Source organism: Nilaparvata lugens, chromosome 1 (assembly GCF_014356525.2).
Source record: "Nilaparvata lugens isolate BPH chromosome 1, ASM1435652v1, whole genome shotgun sequence".
Taxonomy (NCBI): Eukaryota; Metazoa; Arthropoda; class Insecta; order Hemiptera; family Delphacidae; genus Nilaparvata; species Nilaparvata lugens.
Genome location: NC_052504.1, coordinates 60,342,597 through 60,364,041, shown reverse-complemented (window position 1 = coordinate 60,364,041; position 21,445 = coordinate 60,342,597). Strand labels below are relative to the sequence as shown.

Here is a 21,445-nt window from a genome sequence, read left to right as displayed (position 1 = left end):
AGATATACTATTGCTACAAAAAAGGCCATTAGAATAATTACATTCTCTGACCACCTGGCACACTGCAGGCCACTATTCAAAAAGCTGAGAGTACTTTGAGAGCACTATCTACTCTGCTCACTTCTATCATAGAGAAACAATAGATGTACAATAGTAGATGTCCCATGGTATAGGACTTTTATGTCACAACTTATACTGTTAACTCAACCCGTTTACTGTCAATTTTTAATGTTTTGTTGGGGTGAAAGTGTATGAACAGCACAATATGAGAGACTACCAGCGTCATGGGAAAGAACTATGTGGACTATCGGCTTGAGATAACAGTAAAAATTGTGACATAAACACCCTATACCATGGGATATCTACTTATGCTATTGCTTCTCTATTATGCTTCTATTCATTAAGGACAAAGCAAACAACATGACAAAGAGAAGCAACATACATTCCTACAACACTCAACATGCGGCAGACCTGGATGTACCTTGGAGCAGATTTACAGAAACTCAAAAAAGTTTTGAAATATCAGCACTGCGACTGTATAATCAACTCCCTGGATAAATAAAAAATTGCAAAACAAAAAAGATCAAGCAATTATTGAAGGAACCCCTTATACAACGGCCATTATACTCATTGGCAGAACTGGTGGATGAGCCCTTATACTCAAAAATGAACAGCCGTCATCCCAGAGTTTGAGGGGTGACCTACTGAACTCTCTGACACAGTCTATCCGGTTCTCCCAGTCAAGGAGGAAGAATTCAAGTATCAAGTAAGTATCAAGATATCAAGATGTTGGTGGTTATGGAAAATCTAGTAATGGTGGAACTCTATCAAAATCAGTACTCAGTAAACGTTTGGATGAGGAGCGTCTAAATATTCCAGGTCCTAGACAATTACCAAATTCAGTTGAAGCCTATCCATACGTGATTGTTGGTGATGAAGCATTTCAGAGCATGCCCGAGGCTGTACAGAAACAGCCGAAGCCGCTTCAGCAACCCACAAGGCATGAGACCGTGGCCTTGAAGAGCTCTCAAATAACACAGTCCCAGTACAGTATGAGCACAGTCCCCCATGTGTGAATGACTATAGTGAGGTCCACGTTATAATAACAGTATTTTATCAGCTTTAGTTTTGCTATCCTTGTCTATTATTCGACAAAGCCAGTGGTACTATCCTTTTCTAGATCCACAACGATGACAATTATGTTTTTGACAGTGTAAAAATATAATTGATTAATGCAGAGAATCGGCATCGCTATTCTTCTAACTTTATCTACTGCCATTATAACGTGCACCACACTTTAGGCTGTAGCCATGCATTTCAAATAATGGAGAGACCGTCTTGGCAAATCCATCTTAAATCGACTGGCCGCAGTCCCATCGCAAGGCATGCACACAGCACACACAGCACAGCACACAGCACGGCCACAGAGAAGAGGATCCCTTCTCTGTGGCACGGCACACAGCACAGTCCCACATGTCTCAATCAGAGAGAGAATCCCTTCTCTGTGGCACGGCACACAGCACAGTCCCACATGTCTCAATCAACCTTTACTGTACACAGAACGTACACAATGCACTGATGATAATAATAATAATACTCAAACTATTAGTGAGGTCCACATTATAATGGCAGTGTACGATTGACAATACTGTTGCTGTCCTTTACTATCATACATCAAAACAGATAGCACTATCTCTCTCTCACTTTGCAATGTCTATTTGCCAGAATAATTTTTATTTACTTTTGACAGTGACTGTACAAAACTGAACAAACCATATTTCCAGCTGCCATTTTCTTTCTCATTCTATCAAAATACTTGTGTACACAAGTCGTATAATTGATTTAAAATGTATTTTTGAAACAATGAAATAATTTTCAAACATTACCGAATGAGAAACACAAATTAAAATACCTGAAATGACATTTTAAAAGTTGATAACCAACTATCCTAGACTTCATCCATGCTTCAGTTAGCCTACCCGTATAGGTTAGACCTACTTGTACCGGTATAAATATAATATTGAAAAGTTATTTCAGATTCAATCCATTGAAATCACTTATTTTTAAATAGGATTTCTATTATTTTTAAAAGAAATTGGAATAGAATACCAACCAAATGACTCAATTTCTGTTGTTTTGAAATTCAGATTGTTGTATCACAGCTTTTCAAATTAGCCGCCATTTCAGGTTTGTATAAAAATAAAAATCTGATCTCAGTCATGAAAGCAAATTTTTGAATCAAATTATGAAAAATATATCTTCTTGATCAATTTCACATTAAATTGATTATTTCATCAAGGAGATGATAATTATTATTAGATTAAATTTAGTGGGATGATTTGAGTAACAGCTGTGTAAATTCAGTGGCAAAATGGAGAGACTTGGCAACGTTTTTCTCCTACCTTTCTTCAGTGCCATTATAACGTGGACCTCACTATAGTAAAACTTGTAATACTCGACAACTTGTAAAACGACTATTCACTATTCAAGCAATTTTTTCCTTCTAAAACCAGTGATTGATGACAGATGACAAGGCAGGAACAACAATAATTTTGGTTGGTTAATAGAAACAAGCGGGAGCGGGAGTCAGATGTTTCTTTCCGGCCTCCGCCATTTGGCTTTGGAAAAGTTTAAGGTTAAATATTAATTTAATCTGTATCTGTTTTAATGATAATTCTAAATGTTAGAATAAATAGCTTTAAAGTAGTTCTAATCTGCAGGTATGTTAATTAATATCTATTTCACGATTTAAAATCAATATATTGTGTATTTATTTTCGGTCTCTTATTGGGTATAGATTTGTCAATTGTGGAACAGTTTACAGATACCTATTTTCCTTCTTTTAATGCTCAATCCATTTTTATATTATTGTTTCGATTAGCTGCCTATTTTTGATGCTATGATTTGAATAAAACCGGTTGAGGAGACTTTAACAGAATATTTGGCGTGCTGCCACATTGTACGAAAGTTTACTTTTTTCCTGCAAACATATATAACTAGATTTTTAATTTGACATTAACCTATAATTAATAGAGAGTTGAACATAGTACATCTTCTGTAACCCGAGACCATTATATTATTTTCTACTGTTATCTTGGATGCAGTAAATTTGTAGATCTGCAATTTGTTGTATACTCTACTTCCTAGTTTAATCTTCTCTGCAATCAAGGACCGGGGGAACGTCATTTTTCTTTGCTTCTTTGATTTTTTTCAGGTATTGCTGTGGTAGACGGCCTTATTATTTATTATATTTAGGCTATCGATGCACTCGTCTCTTCTGAGTGCAGGGCATGATGTCTTTGCTAAATGGTTGTCTCCTCCAGGATATAAAGCGAGGTTACTGTAAGCAACTTGTATCTCTGGAAGAGTGGCTTGTAATGCTCCACCCTGACCAAGCTCACCCCGAGGATGGCTCTTAAAGTGCCTTCTTCTGAATCACCTCTTAATCGTCCTCCCTCCTCCAAATGTCCGTACCACTGCAGTCTTTATTTATTGTGTTTGCTTTGATATTTCTGTTACCTTCATTCTGTTTCTTATTATTTCATTTCAGATTCTGTCCCTTCTAGTTACGCCGCAACTCCACCTCAGCATCTTCATTTCAGTGACTTCCAGTCTGTGTTTAAGAGCTTCTTTAACTGCCCAGGTCTCCGCTGCGTATATCAATGGGCGATGTGAGTGTGACGTAAGCCGTTGCTTCGACGCCATTTTAGTTTCTAAACAAACCGTCGCTATGGATAGAGAGCGTGTTATTCTCATGGGTCTGAAACATCACCTTACATTTACGAGTATATCAATGGAATAATTGATTTCTAAGCGTTAAAAATATTTTTTTCAAGTTCTAACACTCAAATCATTAATTTCCAGTATTTATTCAGATCAAATTTTTTTTTTGGACAGCCAAAGCAGAAAGTCTCACGAATTAGTGCATAGTACTATGTCTGTAGGATGCTATAGTAAGCCTAGTTGAAGAGAAGGTTAAAGTGCCACGTGAATTCTTACCTGAAATTTTTAATTGTTATTCTTTTTCGATAAGTTTACTTCCACAGTATATGCTGGAAGTTTTACAGTCTGCTATTTCACATTAAAAATGTTTATATTTAAAAATGTATACAGTCTGATTTTGATCACAATTGAAAATGGTTTGAAACAAACTAACATTTGCTTTGTTCCTGACTGTAAACATTACAGTGAAAAGGCAGACTACATGCAATTTTTTTAGAAAACATTGATAGACTTCAGAAAACCTTAACACTAAACTTATAAGTAAGTACCTAGGCTAAACCAAAACACCTAACCCATATATTCAAGCTTCAGTCTACTCTAACAGTTACACTAAACAATAGAAAAACAGAATATTTATGAATTTTTAAATTACAACTTTATAACATTGTAATGAAATTCTAGGTGATAATTCAAATTGCACTTCAACTTTCTCTACAGGTAGGTTTACCATAGCAGACTACATAGTACAATGCACTATTTCGTGAGACTTTCTGCTTTGGCTGTGCAAAAAAAATTGATTATTTGAGTGTGTAGAACTTGAAAAAAATATGCTCAACTCTTAGAAATCAATTATTCCATTGATATACTCGTAAATGTAAGGTGATGTTTTAGACTCATATGAATAACACGCTCTCTCTCCATAGCAACGGTTTGTTTAGAGACCAAAATGGCGTCGTAGCAACGGCTTAAGTCACCACTTACATCGCCTATGTGGGCCGCACGATTGTTTTATAGGTTTCCCCCTTTAGTTTTTCATTCATTCTTCTATAACAAAGTATTCCAGTCATTTTCCTCCAATCCATCCAGGCTGTATTTACTCGATGCGCTATTTCGTTGTCCAGTTCTCACGTTTTTATTAATTGTTGAGCCCAGGTATTTGAATTTTTCTACCAAATTCAAAGTTGCTCCCTCGAGCTGTATGACACTACCCTCTTCAGTTCCCAAGTTCAACTGGACTGTCTTGGTCCTATTTATTCTAAGACCCTTTTCCTCCAAAGCTTTTCTCCAATACTCTGAGCTTTTTCAGCTACTGTATTATTAGTATTTTCAGTTTTATCTTCAGAGTGTCCCAATTCAGTGTGTCAAATGCTTTCTGTAGATCAATGAAGATTCCTAATACCGTTTTTTCTCCTAAAGTTTATTTGTGTTGTTGCATAACTGTTATTGCTGTTGCTTTACTATGTCCTTTTCTGAACCCATAATTATGCCGCGTTATTAGGTTATTGACTTGGAGGTGTTTGGTCAATTGGTCATGAATTGCATGTTCTATTATTTTTGAAATTTTAGTCAGATTTGCTATTGGCCTGTTTGTAATTCTTTGTATCTGTTTTGTCGCCTTTTTTGAATGTTGGTAGTGATCTAAAAATTGATTCAGTCATACTATGGCCTTTATTTTATCAGGTTGTAGGTTGTGGAAGCAACCATCTATAGCCTACTTGTAGCTGAAATTGATTCAGTCATACTGTGGCCTTTATTTTATCAGGTTGTAGGTGTGGAAGCAACCATCTATAGCCTACTTGTAGCTGAGGTTGTGGTAATTCTGGTTGCTGTGCTGGTAATTTATATGTTGCACTCATGCTGAGATAGGGTGTTCTTTAGTTCTGTTAGGCTTGTGCTATCAGTTTTCAATAGGTCAGCATTTATATCGCCAAGTATCAGGATTCTGTGATGCTTTGTAGAGTAATCATTAAGCAAAGATCCTAATCTAGTGAGGTATTCGTTGACTGTTATGGGATCTGGAGATCTATTTCAACTAGTTTAAATTTCTTCAACTGTATTTTCACCAGAGCTATTTCAAAAATTTGTACTGTTGGTTGGTTTGTTGTGTTAGGAACGATCTGCCTGCCCCACTGAGTAGCAGCTGTTATCCCTGTTATATATTGCCACTCCACCCTAGAGCAGTTGTGACCGACAGAAATGTGAGACGAGCGTGGAGCCTGGGATATTAGTTATTGATTGCTCCTCTTGTCCTAATCCATGTTCTGTGAGTATAACAATATCAGGGGAACACTGATCCAATTCGATTTCCATTTTGTCAGTTTTTCAATGTAATCCTCTTTGGATGTTTAGGTAAAATATTCTAAACAAGTTTCTATCCTGTGATTTTCTTGGTGGGTTGTTTTGGGTGCTATTGACTATCTCAATAGAATTTTGTGGCGAGTCTCCATCTTTTAATCTCTTTATCATAAGTTCTGTGACAATAATGGGTCAAAGTCGGTGAGGCGTTTGGGCAGGATGTGTTGTCATCAATCAGCTTTGGATTCAATGTCTCATCTGAAGAAATTATGTTACATAAGGCAGTTGCCAGTATATGGTCGTTCCATTGTGGTTCAAGTGCACTCCAATGTATAGGCTATGTTGTCTCTTCAAAGCCTTGTTGTCCAGGAAATTTATTTTCAATAGTCTATTCATGAATTCCAGTGCTCCATTCGTCTGCTTAACTAGCTGTTTATCTACTTCCCGCACACGTACTTAAAGCTGTAAGTCGGTCATTAGTGGGTGAAAGAATCCCTTGGGGTCAAATTATTCATGAAAAAAAATATATTCAGCTGTTTCCGTAATTTTCACCGACTCTGTATAATTAGAATATGCGGGTTTCAAAGATTACAATACAACAATTCATGAGCGAGTTAGCCAACCCAGGGGGTCAATAGTATTATTTATATTCATTCCGTTGATAAAATTTGAAGAACTACATAATATAAGATACTTGAATGATTGAAAAACAGTGTAAAAAATAGATCTAGTAGGAATTTTTAGATATTTTCAAGTTGGGGGTTAGGCGTAACCCCATGTTGTCTTTATAAATCATTGTCGCCCACTGTTTTGTGCAGAATCGATCATGACTGTCACTGCCTTTACATCTTCATTTATCCCTTGAACAAATCAAAGGCAGCCTGGAATGTTTGAGTCTGAGGAGTGACTTTCATGACCACAACACAAGAGGCAGAAGCCAACTCAACCTGCCCTTCACAAAGCTGAAGGATACAAAATAGCCCCGTTAGCCTCAGCATGAGGCTTTTCAACCGGCTGCCAGCATCAGCGAGGACTCTTAAAATACGGCAGTTCAACAAATGTACCTATGCATTCCTCGTGAAAACCCCTCTTTATTCAATAAGGGAGTTTTTCAATATCCCGGATGTTACCATTAAAGAATTCTATACATGAACTTCAGGGGATACTGTTTTTCTTCATGTGAAATTGTATTTTTTGCACCAAAGACTTGATTTGTTCATTAATAATAGGTAATAAAGATCATTTATTCATTTAAACGTTGCTTGTTTTGTGTTGCGTTTCTATAGTCTTTTGAGAATTGAATTTATCAAAATTATAATTCAAATTTATCTTTAGTAGCCTATTGAGACCAACTTTTCCTTTGTAGGTTATCTCAACGTCTCTTTTACCTGCTGGTTTGTAATTCACAGGTATTCTACCGGTTGGCATTCTATCTATGTGCGCTTTCCATCTACTTCGATTTTTTTTAATTTCTTCATTCAGAGTCTCAATCTCAACTTTGAGCTCCTCTCGAATATCCTTATATTTGAGAACAAAAAATATATACATCATATATTCCACGAAGGGTAAATATATCTAGTCATATGGTCTTGCATGAAAAGATTGAAATTTCGCATAATTTGGAAACTCTAATATCTTGTCTTAAGCCGTAATTTGTTTTACTAAGATTATAAAATATTAAAGAACAGGTAGATTTGGTATATTTTTGTGTAACTATTTTGGTTCTTTGAATTTCTTTTTTGTGTGATGAATGTTTTCTTTTCTTTTTTGCTTCAGCTATTAAACAACAATAATGTCCAACACACTCTTCAATTATTTTACAAAACCGTCCTCTTCTTCGCCTAGAGTGCAATCTGATGACACATCAAAAACTAGAACACCCAACTCTGCCGTAAAAAAGCATCGTTCTTCAGATATAAAAACTCCAAAAGCTAAAAAAGCAAAGTTGGAACTGGGTCCGAAAAAAGAAAAACAAAAAGAAAATAAAACTCCGAACGAGCCCGGTGACGAAGACCAGGATATCGATAAAGGTAAAATGTTTTATATTCAGTTTCCAGAGACAGTGCACTTTATGGGCTTTTGTCAGACGAAGCCTATTTACTGCACTCTATAGGAGTGCTTTATAGGTGGGCATATCTCACTGAATTTGAATTGAGAATTGTTAAATTTATGAATTTCATCAACCGATCACCTGGTAAGATCATCAAAAGATCAGCTTGCTTACATCAATGCTAATAAGCTCATTTGATGTACTCAATGGGAGTGCAGTTAAAGGGTTTTCTATAGGCTCTATGAAAGTGTAGTTTTAAAGGGGTTTGTGTTGTATATTTACCAAACCAATCCAAGCCCAACTAACTCAATTCTTAATATTGACATATTAAGCCCAAATAGTAGTCGTCATTCACATATATATGCAGAGTTGATTTGTTGTTGATTTCTGTGCAAGTATTGATTCAATTTTAAGCTGCATGCATGTCCTAACTTTGTTTGCTCATATTCGACATTACTAAAATACAACTTTTCCAATAGTTACCTACTATCAACAATGTAATTGGTTAACATTAGCCACAAGCCAGTATATCTTGTAGGAAATTAGCTTTACAACAGATAGTAGTTGTTTACAACAGATGATTAGCATCGTCGATATATCAACCCAAACAGCCAGCCGTTTTCACACCGATATCTTGCCGACACGACAGGAGAGGACAGAATTCACTCTGATGGAAAATATTAGAGGAGGCTGTGGTTTATAAATGCCCGAGGTCTACTGTAGTTCACAAAACTACTAGTAGAGTTTAATTCTACAACTTCAAGTCTTTCTAGTATATTGCATATCCAGCTCAATGTGAAAAATGTCGATCTTTTATTTAGACATTACTAAAACTGCATGTGATACTAATATTGCATTTAACAAAATAGATATCAATTTCATCGATCTTGAGCTAATTCTATGTTACTCAGAAGTAAGACTTACAGTAATTTTGCTTTTCTGTTTGTGGAGTTATGTGTCAATTATATGGAAAATTGGTTCACTTGAAATAAAGCTGCCTAACATTTCTAGTGTAATTACATCTTAACAAGTGTTCTAATATTTACATTATTTCAAAATAAAATATCCGTGTTGTGTGTTACGTATAATTTATTGTCAGATTACACAAACTTTAATTGTAAGATAACAGTGCTCTTTTCTCTAAATGTTAATTTCTCTCCAAGTAGCTGAATTGGTTTTTCTTATTTTTACAGACAGTTCCATTGATGAAGTTGAGGCTTTGCTTGAAAACGATGGATCGGAAGATGAATATAAACCATCAAAATCTGGTAAGTTGAAGCTTAAGCACACAGGGACATTAGTGGAGACTACTAGCTGCTAGGGGAACGCGGAATCGGAAACGTCTAGAAATGAAATGTACATGATATTTCAAATTCCGTATCCCCACAGATAGTGAACGCACACGGATCGTCATCGAACGGACGGCACGCATCAGACAAATCGGATGATTAGATTTGATGCATTGTTTTCAATTGGAATGCGCGCGCATACCTATCCACATCGTATTGGTATGCGCACTCCAATTGAAAACAATGCATCAAATCTAATCGTCCGATGACGATCTGTGTACGCCTACCTTTATAGTCAACGTCTCAAATCCTTGTGTGTAGGCTGCTTTCTGCTTTAGTATGTGCCCACAATTAGTCTAAGTATGACTGAGCTATATAGCTAGGAAGCCTGGACATTGAAAATCAACGGAGCCATCAGTTATTAACGTTATTAGTTGACAATTTTTTTTTAATTGTTTATGAAAGAATGTTAGAAGTAATTAGAATTGTTTAAAATTGAAAATTGTTTAAAATTTCTAGTCATTGTTTATGAAAGAATGTTAGAAGTAATTAGAATTGTTTAAAATTGGAAATTATTGTAATTTGTTTGTAACTGAAATAATTTTACTCTCTTGTAGTAGGCAGAAAAATCGACTATTTTAATCGATTTACCTACTCCAATTAATTAAGAATTTGAAGTGTTTCTATAGTGAGATTGACATTTCAAAGTCAGTAGAACTGATCAGAAGGCTGTGATTCAAGTTATCCTGATATATTTCATGTACATTAATTGTTAATTCTTGTTATATTTATAAACTCTATAATATTTTATAATTATTAAGAACATATTTAAGTTGAATTTATCGTATTCCTAGCAATTTATTAACGGTGCGGAGTTGGTAAAGGATAAAAACTATCTACTTTATCTCATGACAGACAAGGATAGCAAACCAATATTAATCAACTTTGCTGATTTTGGAATGTGAATCTCACTGTAGCCACTTGCGAATTATTGATTATATTAATTTTGGTAGATTTGTGGAATTTAATTTAATCAGTGACCAAAAGAGAGGTAATTATAGTTTTATTTTAGGCTAATCATAATATTTTTCTCAAATAATAATGGAAGAAAATCAATCTATGAAATTTTCCAGATAATGATGAAAGTTCAGGCGATGAATCTGGTGAAGAATCAGACAGCATCAGCGAAAAATCTGAAAGCGAAGAAGAAGTCGCCAATAAGAAGGTATTGTAAATGGAAATAGATATGTAGGTATCAATAGAGCATCAATAGTATTTTTACTATAATAGTACAACTCTATGCCTATCATGTTTTTCCCTTTAGAAATTATTCTCGGAATCAATGGTAACTTTCTCACTCATTGTGATAATGATCTTTCAGATCTCAGATTGAAGGAGCTGTAGCAGTTAAAATCAAATGTATCAAATTGTACTCCCACCGCTATTTCTAGTTAGAGCAATCTTATGTTCGATTCAGATTCCCTGATCTAAAGAATTAAATCAATTCAAGTTCGAATCTGTGATTGTTCTAAAAAACATTAATTTTGAATGGTATAAATGCAACTTACGTTTAGCCTAGCCGGGGTAAATGTGTGAACACTTTCAAAGTATGTTCAGTTTTGAATCATCTAAATTTGAGAATCTACTTTGTGAAAATACTTGAGGACTGAAAATTTTTTGAATTGAAGAACTGCAAGATTTTACCTATTTCGGACTATGTGTTATCTAAATTTGGGAGAGGAATAGCACAAGGTTACCTTATTTTTCCTCTCCCTATCATTTTGATAATGTGCTTATTGTATAGATGAATAAACCATGATATATTTTTCTTCACGAGGACGAACCTTCTTTATTATCTCCACACTGTACAAAACTTTACATTCTACCTTTTATAGTCATATAAAATTCGATTTGATACCACAGAAAAAACATAAATAATCATATTTATTGGCAGAAACATGATATTTAACCATCTTATTATTACAGTCGAAGAAAAGAAAAGCAACGGACTCAAAGGAAAAATCCACAAACTCAAAAGTTTCCAAAAAGTTGGAGTCAAGCTTTAATACACCAGCAAAACCAAAGATAGCTTCTTCTACTCCTGTAACACCGTCTTTCAGCCCGTATGTGAATGAGGTAATGTATAATTAATCTAAGCATATAAGATCACTCTGTCATCTACTCAAGAAAAAAAATCCACTGTTCGGCTCTTTCATGCATCTTTTTCAACTTTCTCATCTGTAGGAGTTTTCTTTGTTCGATTTTTTAAGACGAATATTTTCTTACAACTTTCATAATTTATTATTGAAGAAATCTTTCATCATTATGATCACGAAAATTAAACCTTATCAGATGATTGGTGGATGAACAGTTACTATATTTTATTCAGTTGCATTATATGGACTGGTCATTTATGTTTAATAACATGTAATACACAGATGTAATTTAATGCTCAAGCGCCTTCTTTTTTGTACCAGATTTCTAAAATATTCTTCGATCTCTTCGATTGTTCCAGGGGTCTTCTGCTTTAGGTGACAAAATAGACAACTATGCGCATTTGAAATTTGAATTCCTGAAACCAGAAAAACTAAGAGATGCAAAAAAGAGAAAAACTACTGATCCGGAATATGATCCCAGGACGTTGTACATACCAGATGAATTCAAGAAAACCCTGACACCTGTGAGTTTTTCTTCTAGATTCCTTTTGCTGGTCGTGGGTTCGAATCCTGCCAAGCCATCGAGTGCATGTTTCTTTGATGCATCTCATCTTATTATGCACGCACAAGCAAAAGCGTTAGTGGGCATAAACCAACAAAACACATTTTGTTTGGATAGTAAACAAGTTATGTCTAAAAAGTCTTAGAATGTTTGGTGTATGAGAATCATTCCATTATTAATGATACTACACGATTTATACTGGAAATATTCTCAAAATGTTCAACAATGTATGTATGGTTTTGCAGGCCCATAAGCAGTGGTGGGATATGAAAGCTACACATTTTGATTGTGTGCTGTTTTTCAAAGTTGGAAAGTTCTATGAATTATTCCACATGGATGCCGTAATTGGAGTCAATGAATTGAATCTCACCTACATGAAGGTAAAATTTGAACTCATTAGATTAAGAGACAACACAATTTCGTGGATTAATTGTACTATGCACTATCCTCTAATCCAATTTACTGTACTTATCACTTGAACTGTACAGCGTCTTCATATCTCTCAAAATCAATTTTTGTATACTACCATAGCCACCTCTAATACCTGTATTAGAGGTGGCTATGATACTACTCGTTTTATTAATTTTATATTTGTTTTCAATGGCATTCATTGATTATTCTATAAGTTTGTGTAACAAACTCAGTAGTTAATCAACCTTCGGAATAAAAAGTATGTGAAATTTAATTTTCCCATACAAAATAGTTTTTTGTACTAAAAGTTGAGTAGACTGTGATAACTTACTTTCAAAAAGATAACATTCATAATGTGCCTCACTCATTAAAATAAAAATGAGAGTTCTATTGGAGAACTTCTTTTATTTTAAAATCACTAAATCATTGAATATAATAATAATTCATTTATTTGATCCATAGATTCATATACATGAATATAAGATCTTGTCAAACATAAATTTACACAGAAATTGTCAAGTACAGAGTAAAAATTTTATAAATATAAAAATACATCAATTCAAATCAATTTGGGCAGGTACTATAAACTAAAATGTTATATCACAGTTGGAATTCAAAAATTCTTCTATAGAGTAATAGGGCCTTTCTACCAAATAACTAAATAATTCAATTTTTAAAGCTTTATTAGAAACATTCTTGGCTCCAGCAGGAAGCTTGTTGAATAAATTGACACCACCATTCACAAAACACATTTTATATGACTTGTCTGTTCTACATCTTGGAAGATGCAACATCTGACTAGATCGTGTATTAAAACTATGTATCTGCGAACGTTGAACATAAGACGACATGTTCTTTTTTTATACAGAACAGAGCATAGTATATACAAGTTGAATACATTTAATACTTTGAGTTGAATAAACAGAGGTCTACAAGTCTCTTGCTGACTCTTATGAAAAATAGTTTGAATTGCTCTCTTCTGGTAAAGCAGTAGATGCTTGAGGTGGGTTGTATGACGCCACAAATGCATGCCATAAGCTAGATGACTCTGAACTAGAGCAAAATACACCATTCTTAGATGCTGGGTTGATAGCTGCTCTCCAAGTCTTCTAAGAACAAACGTTGATCTTGACAATCTTGTACACAGATTCTCTTCATGAACACTCCAGGACAATTTTGGGTCTATGTTGAAACCTAGCAGCCGTACTGCAGGTGCTTGGGGCTCATCTACAGAGCGCAGACTGCATATCATTCTTGAGGTCTTTCCAATATTAAGTTTCAATTTATTGGCTGCAAACCACTCCTTTGCTTCATTAAATATGACTGTTTCCATTTGTTGTAATACATTGCAGTCTTTGTGCCGTACAATGAGTGTTGTGTCATCCGCATATAGTATAGGGCTCTGGGGTAAGACATATGCTAAATCATTTATTGAAATCAGGAAAAGAAATGGCCCAAGATCAGATCCCTGGGGGACACCATACCTGACACTAACCTCTTGAGATAACTTGTCGCCAACACATACTATTCTGCCTTCCAAGTATGATTTAATTAGAGCCAGTTATTCACCTTTAATTCCATAGTGCTCAAGTTTCATTAGCAGTAATTCATGCTGTATGCAGTCAAATGCTTTGGTTAAGTCGCACATTACTAGCATTGCATATTCTTTTTTCTCAAAAGCATCAATCACCAGTCTTACTAAATGTTCAACTGCATCTGAAGTTGACTTGCTAGCTCTAAATCAGAATTGCATAGGAGACAGCAGCTAATTTATTTCAAAGAATCTTACAAACTGCCTAAAAATAATTATTTCAAATATTTTAGACAATATAGGGATAAGACTGATTGGTCTTTAGTTTCCTGCATTACCCCTATCCCCTTTTTTGAAAACAGGAATAACTCTGCTTATTTTTAAACAACCAGGAAAAACCTTAAATCCTATGCAAATATTAATTAAGAGAGTTAATGGATGAACTATTGCAAGTAGTCTTTGATAAATGATAACTATTTGATAATTTGATAATTATGATGTCTTTGATAAAACAATTCGATAACCCATATACATCTACACTTTTAGAATTTGACAGAGACCTGACTACATCAATCACTTCTGATTCATTAACTTCATTCCAAATGAAATCAACTTTAGCACGACCAGCTCTTGCAATATAATTCCGGCTGGAAGATAAATCACATTTCGTGGCAGATACATTGGCCCATATGAATAAAACTAGAGCAAATGCTCATGAGCAAGAGCATGAAGCATAAGGTTTTGCTCATGAGCAAAAGGTAGAAGCAAAAGCATTTGCTCATTTTTATATGAATAAGCTTTACCTTTTACTCTTACCTTATGCTCCTGAACTCTGGAGCAAATGCTCACGTATTTTAGAGATTTTTCATCAGCTGATTCGCTTTTGTAGCCTTAGTTTGTTTTTATAGCTCACGGAAGCGCTAAATATGCAAATAGGGTGCACCACTTGTGTTTGCGTCTTCTGCTCTGTTTTCTATTTATGAATAGAGTTTTAGGTTAGTTGAGTTTAGAATTTTGAAATAAGCGTGAAAAAATGTCATCTCTATAATAATCTTCAGCATATTCTTATAATATCAATAACCTTCTTATAATCGTCTACACTCTCATCTTCTTAAATGCCTATAACCTATTTCGTGATGGCTATCTTTATATCAGCTATCTTTTGTATTTATTCTTTTGTAGGGATAATGGTGATATATATCATGGTTGAATTTAAAAAGAGTTTTATAGTTCACAACTATTGGTTGTTATCGTGCCTGGTATATAGTTTTCTCTTCCTCATACGAATTAGTTGAGCCATTTTACTATGAGCAAAAGGTGATAAGCTGCTCTAGACTAGACTCGCCTTTTTTGAAGCATTTGCTTCAAAAGTTGAGCAAATGTTCTAGTTTATTCATACAATTTTGAGCAAAAGCTTTTACTTTTGAGCAAATGCTAAAACTATTTTTTTTGATGAGCATGAGCAAAAGGTTTTGCTCACGTTTATTCATAGAAAATGAAGCAAATGCTCCATATTTTAGAAGTATAAGCAAATGCTCAACTTTATTCATATGGCCCAATATCTTCCACAGAATCTAAAAAGAAATTGTTGAATACTTCTGGATCGATATCAATTGCATCAAACGAACTTGTATTACATGCTTCTTTGACAATCTGCCATGCTGTCTTAGTGACATTGCTTGAGGATGCAATGCGTCTATTAGTTGCACATTGCTTAGCTTCCTTTATCCTCTTATTATACTCAGCATTCAACCTCTTATATATCATATATACTTCCATTGATTCTGTTTCTCTATAAAACTAATAATAAGCTATAGTAATTTCCTTCAAGTTTCTCACGGAATCAGTATACCAGTACGCACGTCTCTCTACTTGTAGCATGCTTCCTGTTTTCTTTTTTAGAGGAAAACAAAAGTCAGAACATTTCATCAATATTTCATGGAAAACACAGAATTTCTGGTCAGGGTTATGGCCCTATATAACGGTTGTCCATTCAATAAAACTCAAATGCCTTTGAAATTTTATAAAATTACAAGCTCGAAAGATACGTTTGTAGGTGGAATAGTCATTATTATATTGAGGTCTTATCTCTGTTTCAAAAATAACAACTTTGTGATCAGAAATTGAAAAATCCTCGACCCTTACACTAGATTCTGAGCGGTGATTAGTGAGTATATAGTCTAAACAAGATTTACCTCTTGTAGCCTCCATATTATTTGTGAAGATATCAAATGATTTAAGTAAGTTTAGTACATTCCGAGAGCTGCTACAATTATTAACATGATTAAAATCAATGTTCAAATCTCCACATAAGAATATTTTTGTGTTAGGCTTTGATTTATTATATACAGTATTAAGAACATTTTCAAGTGATTTCATGAACTCAACAACACTTCCAGCAGGTGACCTATATAAAGAGACAACAGTAACATTAACAAAAACTAAAAATATCGCAACTGCCTCACAGATTTTTTCTTCACATAGGTGATTGATATTTAATATTTTAAATTTGAGGTTTTTCTTGACAAAGAAAATACCAGCCCCTCCATCTCTGAATTGCTCACGACAATAGATGCTACCAAAAACATATCCAGAAGGCATATAAATATTGGCCTCATCCTTACTCAACCAATGCTCACTGATACTTAAAACAAGTGGATCTTCCTCTTCACACGCCGCCTCTACTTTAAAAAGTTTGTTTCTAATTGACTGTGCATTCATTTGCATGATTTTAAAATTACTAGATTTCTCTTTAAGAAAACGTTCAATAGGCTTATTAATCACTCCAGATGTATTCAAACCTGAAATATTGCTGTAACAATCTGTCGGGCCATTATCTACTTTACTAACATTCAAAATCCTAAAATCTTTCAATCTTTGAAAATGATTTGTAACTCCAATTTGTGGGTCTATATCATAATATGTAGTATGACTACTCGTATTCCCTAAATGTAGAATCCTAAAAAATTACCCTTATTATCAAAATGCCCACAGCCCAACTCAATAATCTCAGACACACAGTTTTTAGAATTAAACATTTCACTCAATCTGATGATTTCATTACTCACAAAATTTTTACCTCTAGCATGCTGACCATGTTTAGTGTGGAAACCCCTACCTACTGTACTCAAATCGACAACTTTTACATTACTGAAACGGTATGCTAATTTATTAATGAGTTCATTAGTATTTTTTTTATTTCAGTATTCACACACGGGCCTTCTATTAGATCATATCATAGCCAAGAGGAAGATTGGCAACAAGTACATTAGTATTATGGAGTCCGCTGACAGTTCTTTTTATAGTGCTGACTGCCCGCTTCGCCTCATTGCATGATACATCATTTGATCCGCTGATTATTACCACTGTATCGTTTTTCGAAAACGATTTGCACTGTTCGTTACAACTGTCCAGAACAGCCTCCGACTTAGCACCCGGCTTTACACTTCCGAATACCTTAGACTCTGATGCCTTTTCATTTATTCTTCTTCTTCCTTGCCCTCTTCCCATTATTTGGGGTCGGCTCTCCTAACACGCAGTCGCCAGATCCTGCGATCTTGGGTCGTCTCATTTACCAGGTCCAATTTCTCCATATTCTTATGGACTAGAGAAATCCACGTGAGGCGGGGTCTGCCTCTGCCCCTTGGCTGCGGCTCCATCTCGAGCACTTTCCTCGTCATGTGGTTAGGCGGGCGTCTGTTAACATGACCGTACCAGCGCAGTCTCCCCTCAATTATTTTTTTCAGAAATTGGTGTCACTTTGAGACTGCCCCGGACATGAATGTTTTTGATGTGGTCCAGCCTACTAACTCCCCCCGCCCATCTCAACATTCTCATTTCTGCCACATGGAGTTTATCTTCCTGCTGTTTTTTGAGCGGCCAGCACTCGGCTCCATACAGCATTGCTGGACGCACTGTAGCTTTATATACCTTTCCCTTAATGTGCACAGGCATTCTTTTGTCACAGAGTACACCAGTCAGCTCTCTCCATTTCATCCACCCAGTATTTATCCGACTCGAAACATCTGCATCTATGCTGCCATCATTGCTGATTATCGAGCCCAGATATTTGAAATTCTGAACTACTGGCAGTGGAGTACCTTGAAGGTGTATGTGAGCCTGGTCATTATTTCTACCAAAGTTGCAATGCATTTAGACTGTCTTTTCTCTACTGATTCGAAGGCCAGCCCCCTCCAGTTTCTCACGCCACAGGTCCAGTGCTTGTTGCAGCTCTCTTGACGTTTTCCTGATGAGGACAATGTCATCTGCATATTATAGTATGTCCCATGGAGGTGGATTTTGCGTTTCTTTGGTGAGGTAGTTCATCACAAGACTGAAGAGGAGTGGGCTCAGGGCTGAACCCTGATGCACTCCAACCTCCACATTAAACTCCTCACTGGTTCCAGCTGGACTCCTCACCTTTGTCTTAGCTCCACGATACATGTCTTTTACCACATGTACGTAATATTCTGGGACTCCTTGTGCCCTCAGTGCACTCCAAATGAGCTCTCTGGGCACTCTGTCAAACGCCTTCTCTAGGTCAATGAAAACCATTTGTAGATCCGATTTTCTATCTGTGGTTTTCATCTAGAATCCTCACAGAGTGTATTGCGTCCGTGGTAGACCTACCAGCAACAAATCCACACTGATTCTCTGTTACAGATGTAACTCCCAGAAGGCGTTTGTTGATCACCCTTTCCCAGATTTTGAAGGTATGTGACATGAGTTTTATTGCCCTGAAGTTTTTGCAGAGTCGTACATCTCCTTTGTTTTTATAGAATGGGACAATATAGCTCTTTCTCCATTCATCTGGGATGCCTTCACTTAACACTGCATTAAAGACATCAGTGAGAAATGTCACTCCTGAACCATTCAGTATTCTCCACATTTCCACCGGTATTTCATCTGGACCTAATGCCTTATTATCAGCCATTTCTTTTAGAGCCACTTGCACCTCCTATACCGTAATGAGTGGAATTGGTCCCATTGTTGGCTGAGATAGTGGTGGTAGTGCCTCACTTGGGAATGTTTCATTCAGAAGATGACTGTAATACTCTTTCCATCTCTGTTTAATGTCCTCATCATTAGTGAGAAGTTGACCTTCCTCATTTTTTATGAATTTTACTTTTTTGATATCTTGACAGTTGTTGTGTCTTTGTTTGGCAGTTTTGAATATTAATTTTTCATCTTCGGTGGTCTCAAGCTTTTTGTAGAACTCTTCCTCTGAAGCTGCTTTTGCCTGTGCAACTGCTCTCTTGGCTATTTTATACTCGAGTTTGTACTTTTCTCTGTCTTCCTGTGTCTTGCTGCCCTGCCACTGTTTGAAAAGAAGCTTTTTCTCCTTCAGATTGGCCTCTATTTCTGGCTTCCACCATCTTGTATTTTTGCCACCCTGAACTGCTCCCTTCGAAACTCCAAGACAAGTTCTGGCTGTGACCAGACAGAATTCCTGAAGCTTGCTCCAGATGACACTAACTGGTTCATTTTTAGACTCAGGAGACTCAGAGTGAAGGTATTGTTCCAACCTCAAAGAAAATTTTCTACCTTCATCTTTGTAAAGTTTTTGCCAGCGTATCTTTGGAATTCTCTCCTTTTTTATTTTGAATGGATGTGGCATGTCAAATTCTGCAACCAGGATTCGATGCTGGGCAGTGAGAGGTTCTCCTGGTATGACCTTACAATCTCTAAATGTTTGAAGCCTCTCCCTATTAGACAGTATGAAGTCGATCTGTGATGCTGCATTTCCACTTCTGTATGTTATCAGGTGTTCTTGCTTTTTGGAAAAGAAAGTATTTATCAAAGCCAGATCATGTGCTGATGCAAACTCAAGTATTTTTTCGCCCTCCATGTTGATTGAACCATACCCATAGTTGTCATGAATTCTGTTATAGACTGTTGTAGTCTGTCCAACATGCCCATTCAGGTCCCCACAGACATACCTCATCTCAGTGGGAGGAATAGTAAACAAGTGATCATTCATTTCTTCCCAGAATGTATCCTTTTCAATGCTTGTACATCCTGCCTGTGGTGCATAAGCACTTATGACATTCATGCAGGGTTGATTATCTAGGGCGAATTTAATAGACATAAGTCTTTCACTAACTCTATTCACCTCCACTATCCTCTCCTGCAGATCTCTATCCACAACAATTCCAACCCCATTTTGCGCTCTAGAACCATGATAGACCAGTCTGTAGCCACAGCCAATGTTTCTTGATTTAGACCCCTTCCATTTCGTCTCTTGAATACAACAAATATTTATACTTCTACGTTCTAATACTTTGCCCAATTCGGTGCTGCGTCCAGTCAATGAGCCCACATTCCATGTTGAAATTCTCATTCTTGTGGCACGCGGAGCTCTTTTGACATTTTCGTCGCTCCTGGGGAACGTCCTAGTATTATTTCCACCATCCTGATCATCGCTTAAGGGGGATTCCCTAGTCCTGGAATTTGCTGTCTCATCGCTTCTGGGGAATGCCCCAGCCCTGGTAATCGCTCTATTGGTCGTAGTGTTCATGATAGGAGAAATAATTGGCTTGAAATTTAAGGCCGGCTGCCACCAGACGCCAGGAAAGAAGAAAGAAGAGATTGGCCAAGAGAGGCCAGACAGACAGAATAAAGTGAGAATGACACACAGCAAAGTCAATGGAAAAAGTGTCATTCTAGATTTATAGAGTTCCAGCTCCTAGACGGCAACCAGAACTCTGTGACAGAAGTTCCAAAGCATCAGATAAGGGAAGAAGAGTGAAGAGAGGAGGAAGAAGAAGGGCTTTGGAACTGGGCGTATCGTATTTAGTTCTCCAATTTCAGGTCTCCATCCTGAATTGGATAGCCAGGCGCACCACGTCGAGGAGCTTCCAGCTTCCATGGCGAGATGTTGTAAGGTGTTGTGTTGGAGAAAACTTCGAAGCTGGAACCGATACATTGCGCCCTATGCCTTTTCATTTATTATAAGTGGTATATTTCGCCCGTGACTGTCGCTAAATATATGTATAGGTTTAATAGTAGCTAATGGCTCACCCGCACAACCATTTGTCACCGAATTTTTACACGAGTTCTTTGTTTTTCCTTTAAAACCTTGATGTTTCAAATTCTTATTATGACATTTTATATTGTTGGTATTTTTCACAATATCACTAAGCAGGCGATTTTCATCACGTAATGCCCTGTTGTCAGCCTCTAAAGTTTCGATTGTTGTGGACATGGCTTTTATTTGTTGCAATAGACTTAGATTATCATTGTGGGATTTTAGAGTCATAGAGTTAATTTGTGTATTGTACAACTATTGTTGTTTATTTCTTACGGTAATAATATACATTATCGTTGTATTCTGTTATTTATAAACAGACTTGAACATGATAAGAAAGACTTCTGTAAAACCTTGAATCAGTATGAAGCATTGTTTCGACTTTTATTGAAATAATTATT

General features: G+C 36.1%; 1 protein-coding gene across 4 annotated transcripts in view; it reads left to right on the top strand.

Moving 5' to 3' along the window:
• Positions 1-2,488: 2,488 nt before the first annotated feature.
• LOC111055647 (DNA mismatch repair protein Msh6) overlaps positions 2,489-21,445 on the top strand; it is a 45,116-nt gene continuing 26,159 nt past the window's right edge. The window contains exons 1-8 of one of the 4 annotated variants that reach the window (XM_039438521.1): positions 2,560-2,720; positions 7,385-7,583; positions 7,795-8,048; positions 9,262-9,336; positions 10,491-10,582; positions 11,344-11,493; positions 11,873-12,037; positions 12,321-12,455. In XM_039438521.1, the coding sequence (XP_039294455.1) occupies positions 7,811-8,048; positions 9,262-9,336; positions 10,491-10,582; positions 11,344-11,493; positions 11,873-12,037; positions 12,321-12,455 (855 nt within the window). In that variant the 5' untranslated portion in view covers positions 2,560-2,720; positions 7,385-7,583; positions 7,795-7,810. Of the gene's footprint in view, positions 2,721-7,384; positions 7,584-7,794; positions 8,049-9,261; positions 9,337-10,490; positions 10,583-11,343; positions 11,494-11,872; positions 12,038-12,320; positions 12,456-21,445 lie in introns of all 4 variants that reach the window. The other 3 variants (XM_039438516.1, XM_022342889.2, XM_022342888.2) reach the window with 3 other exon arrangements.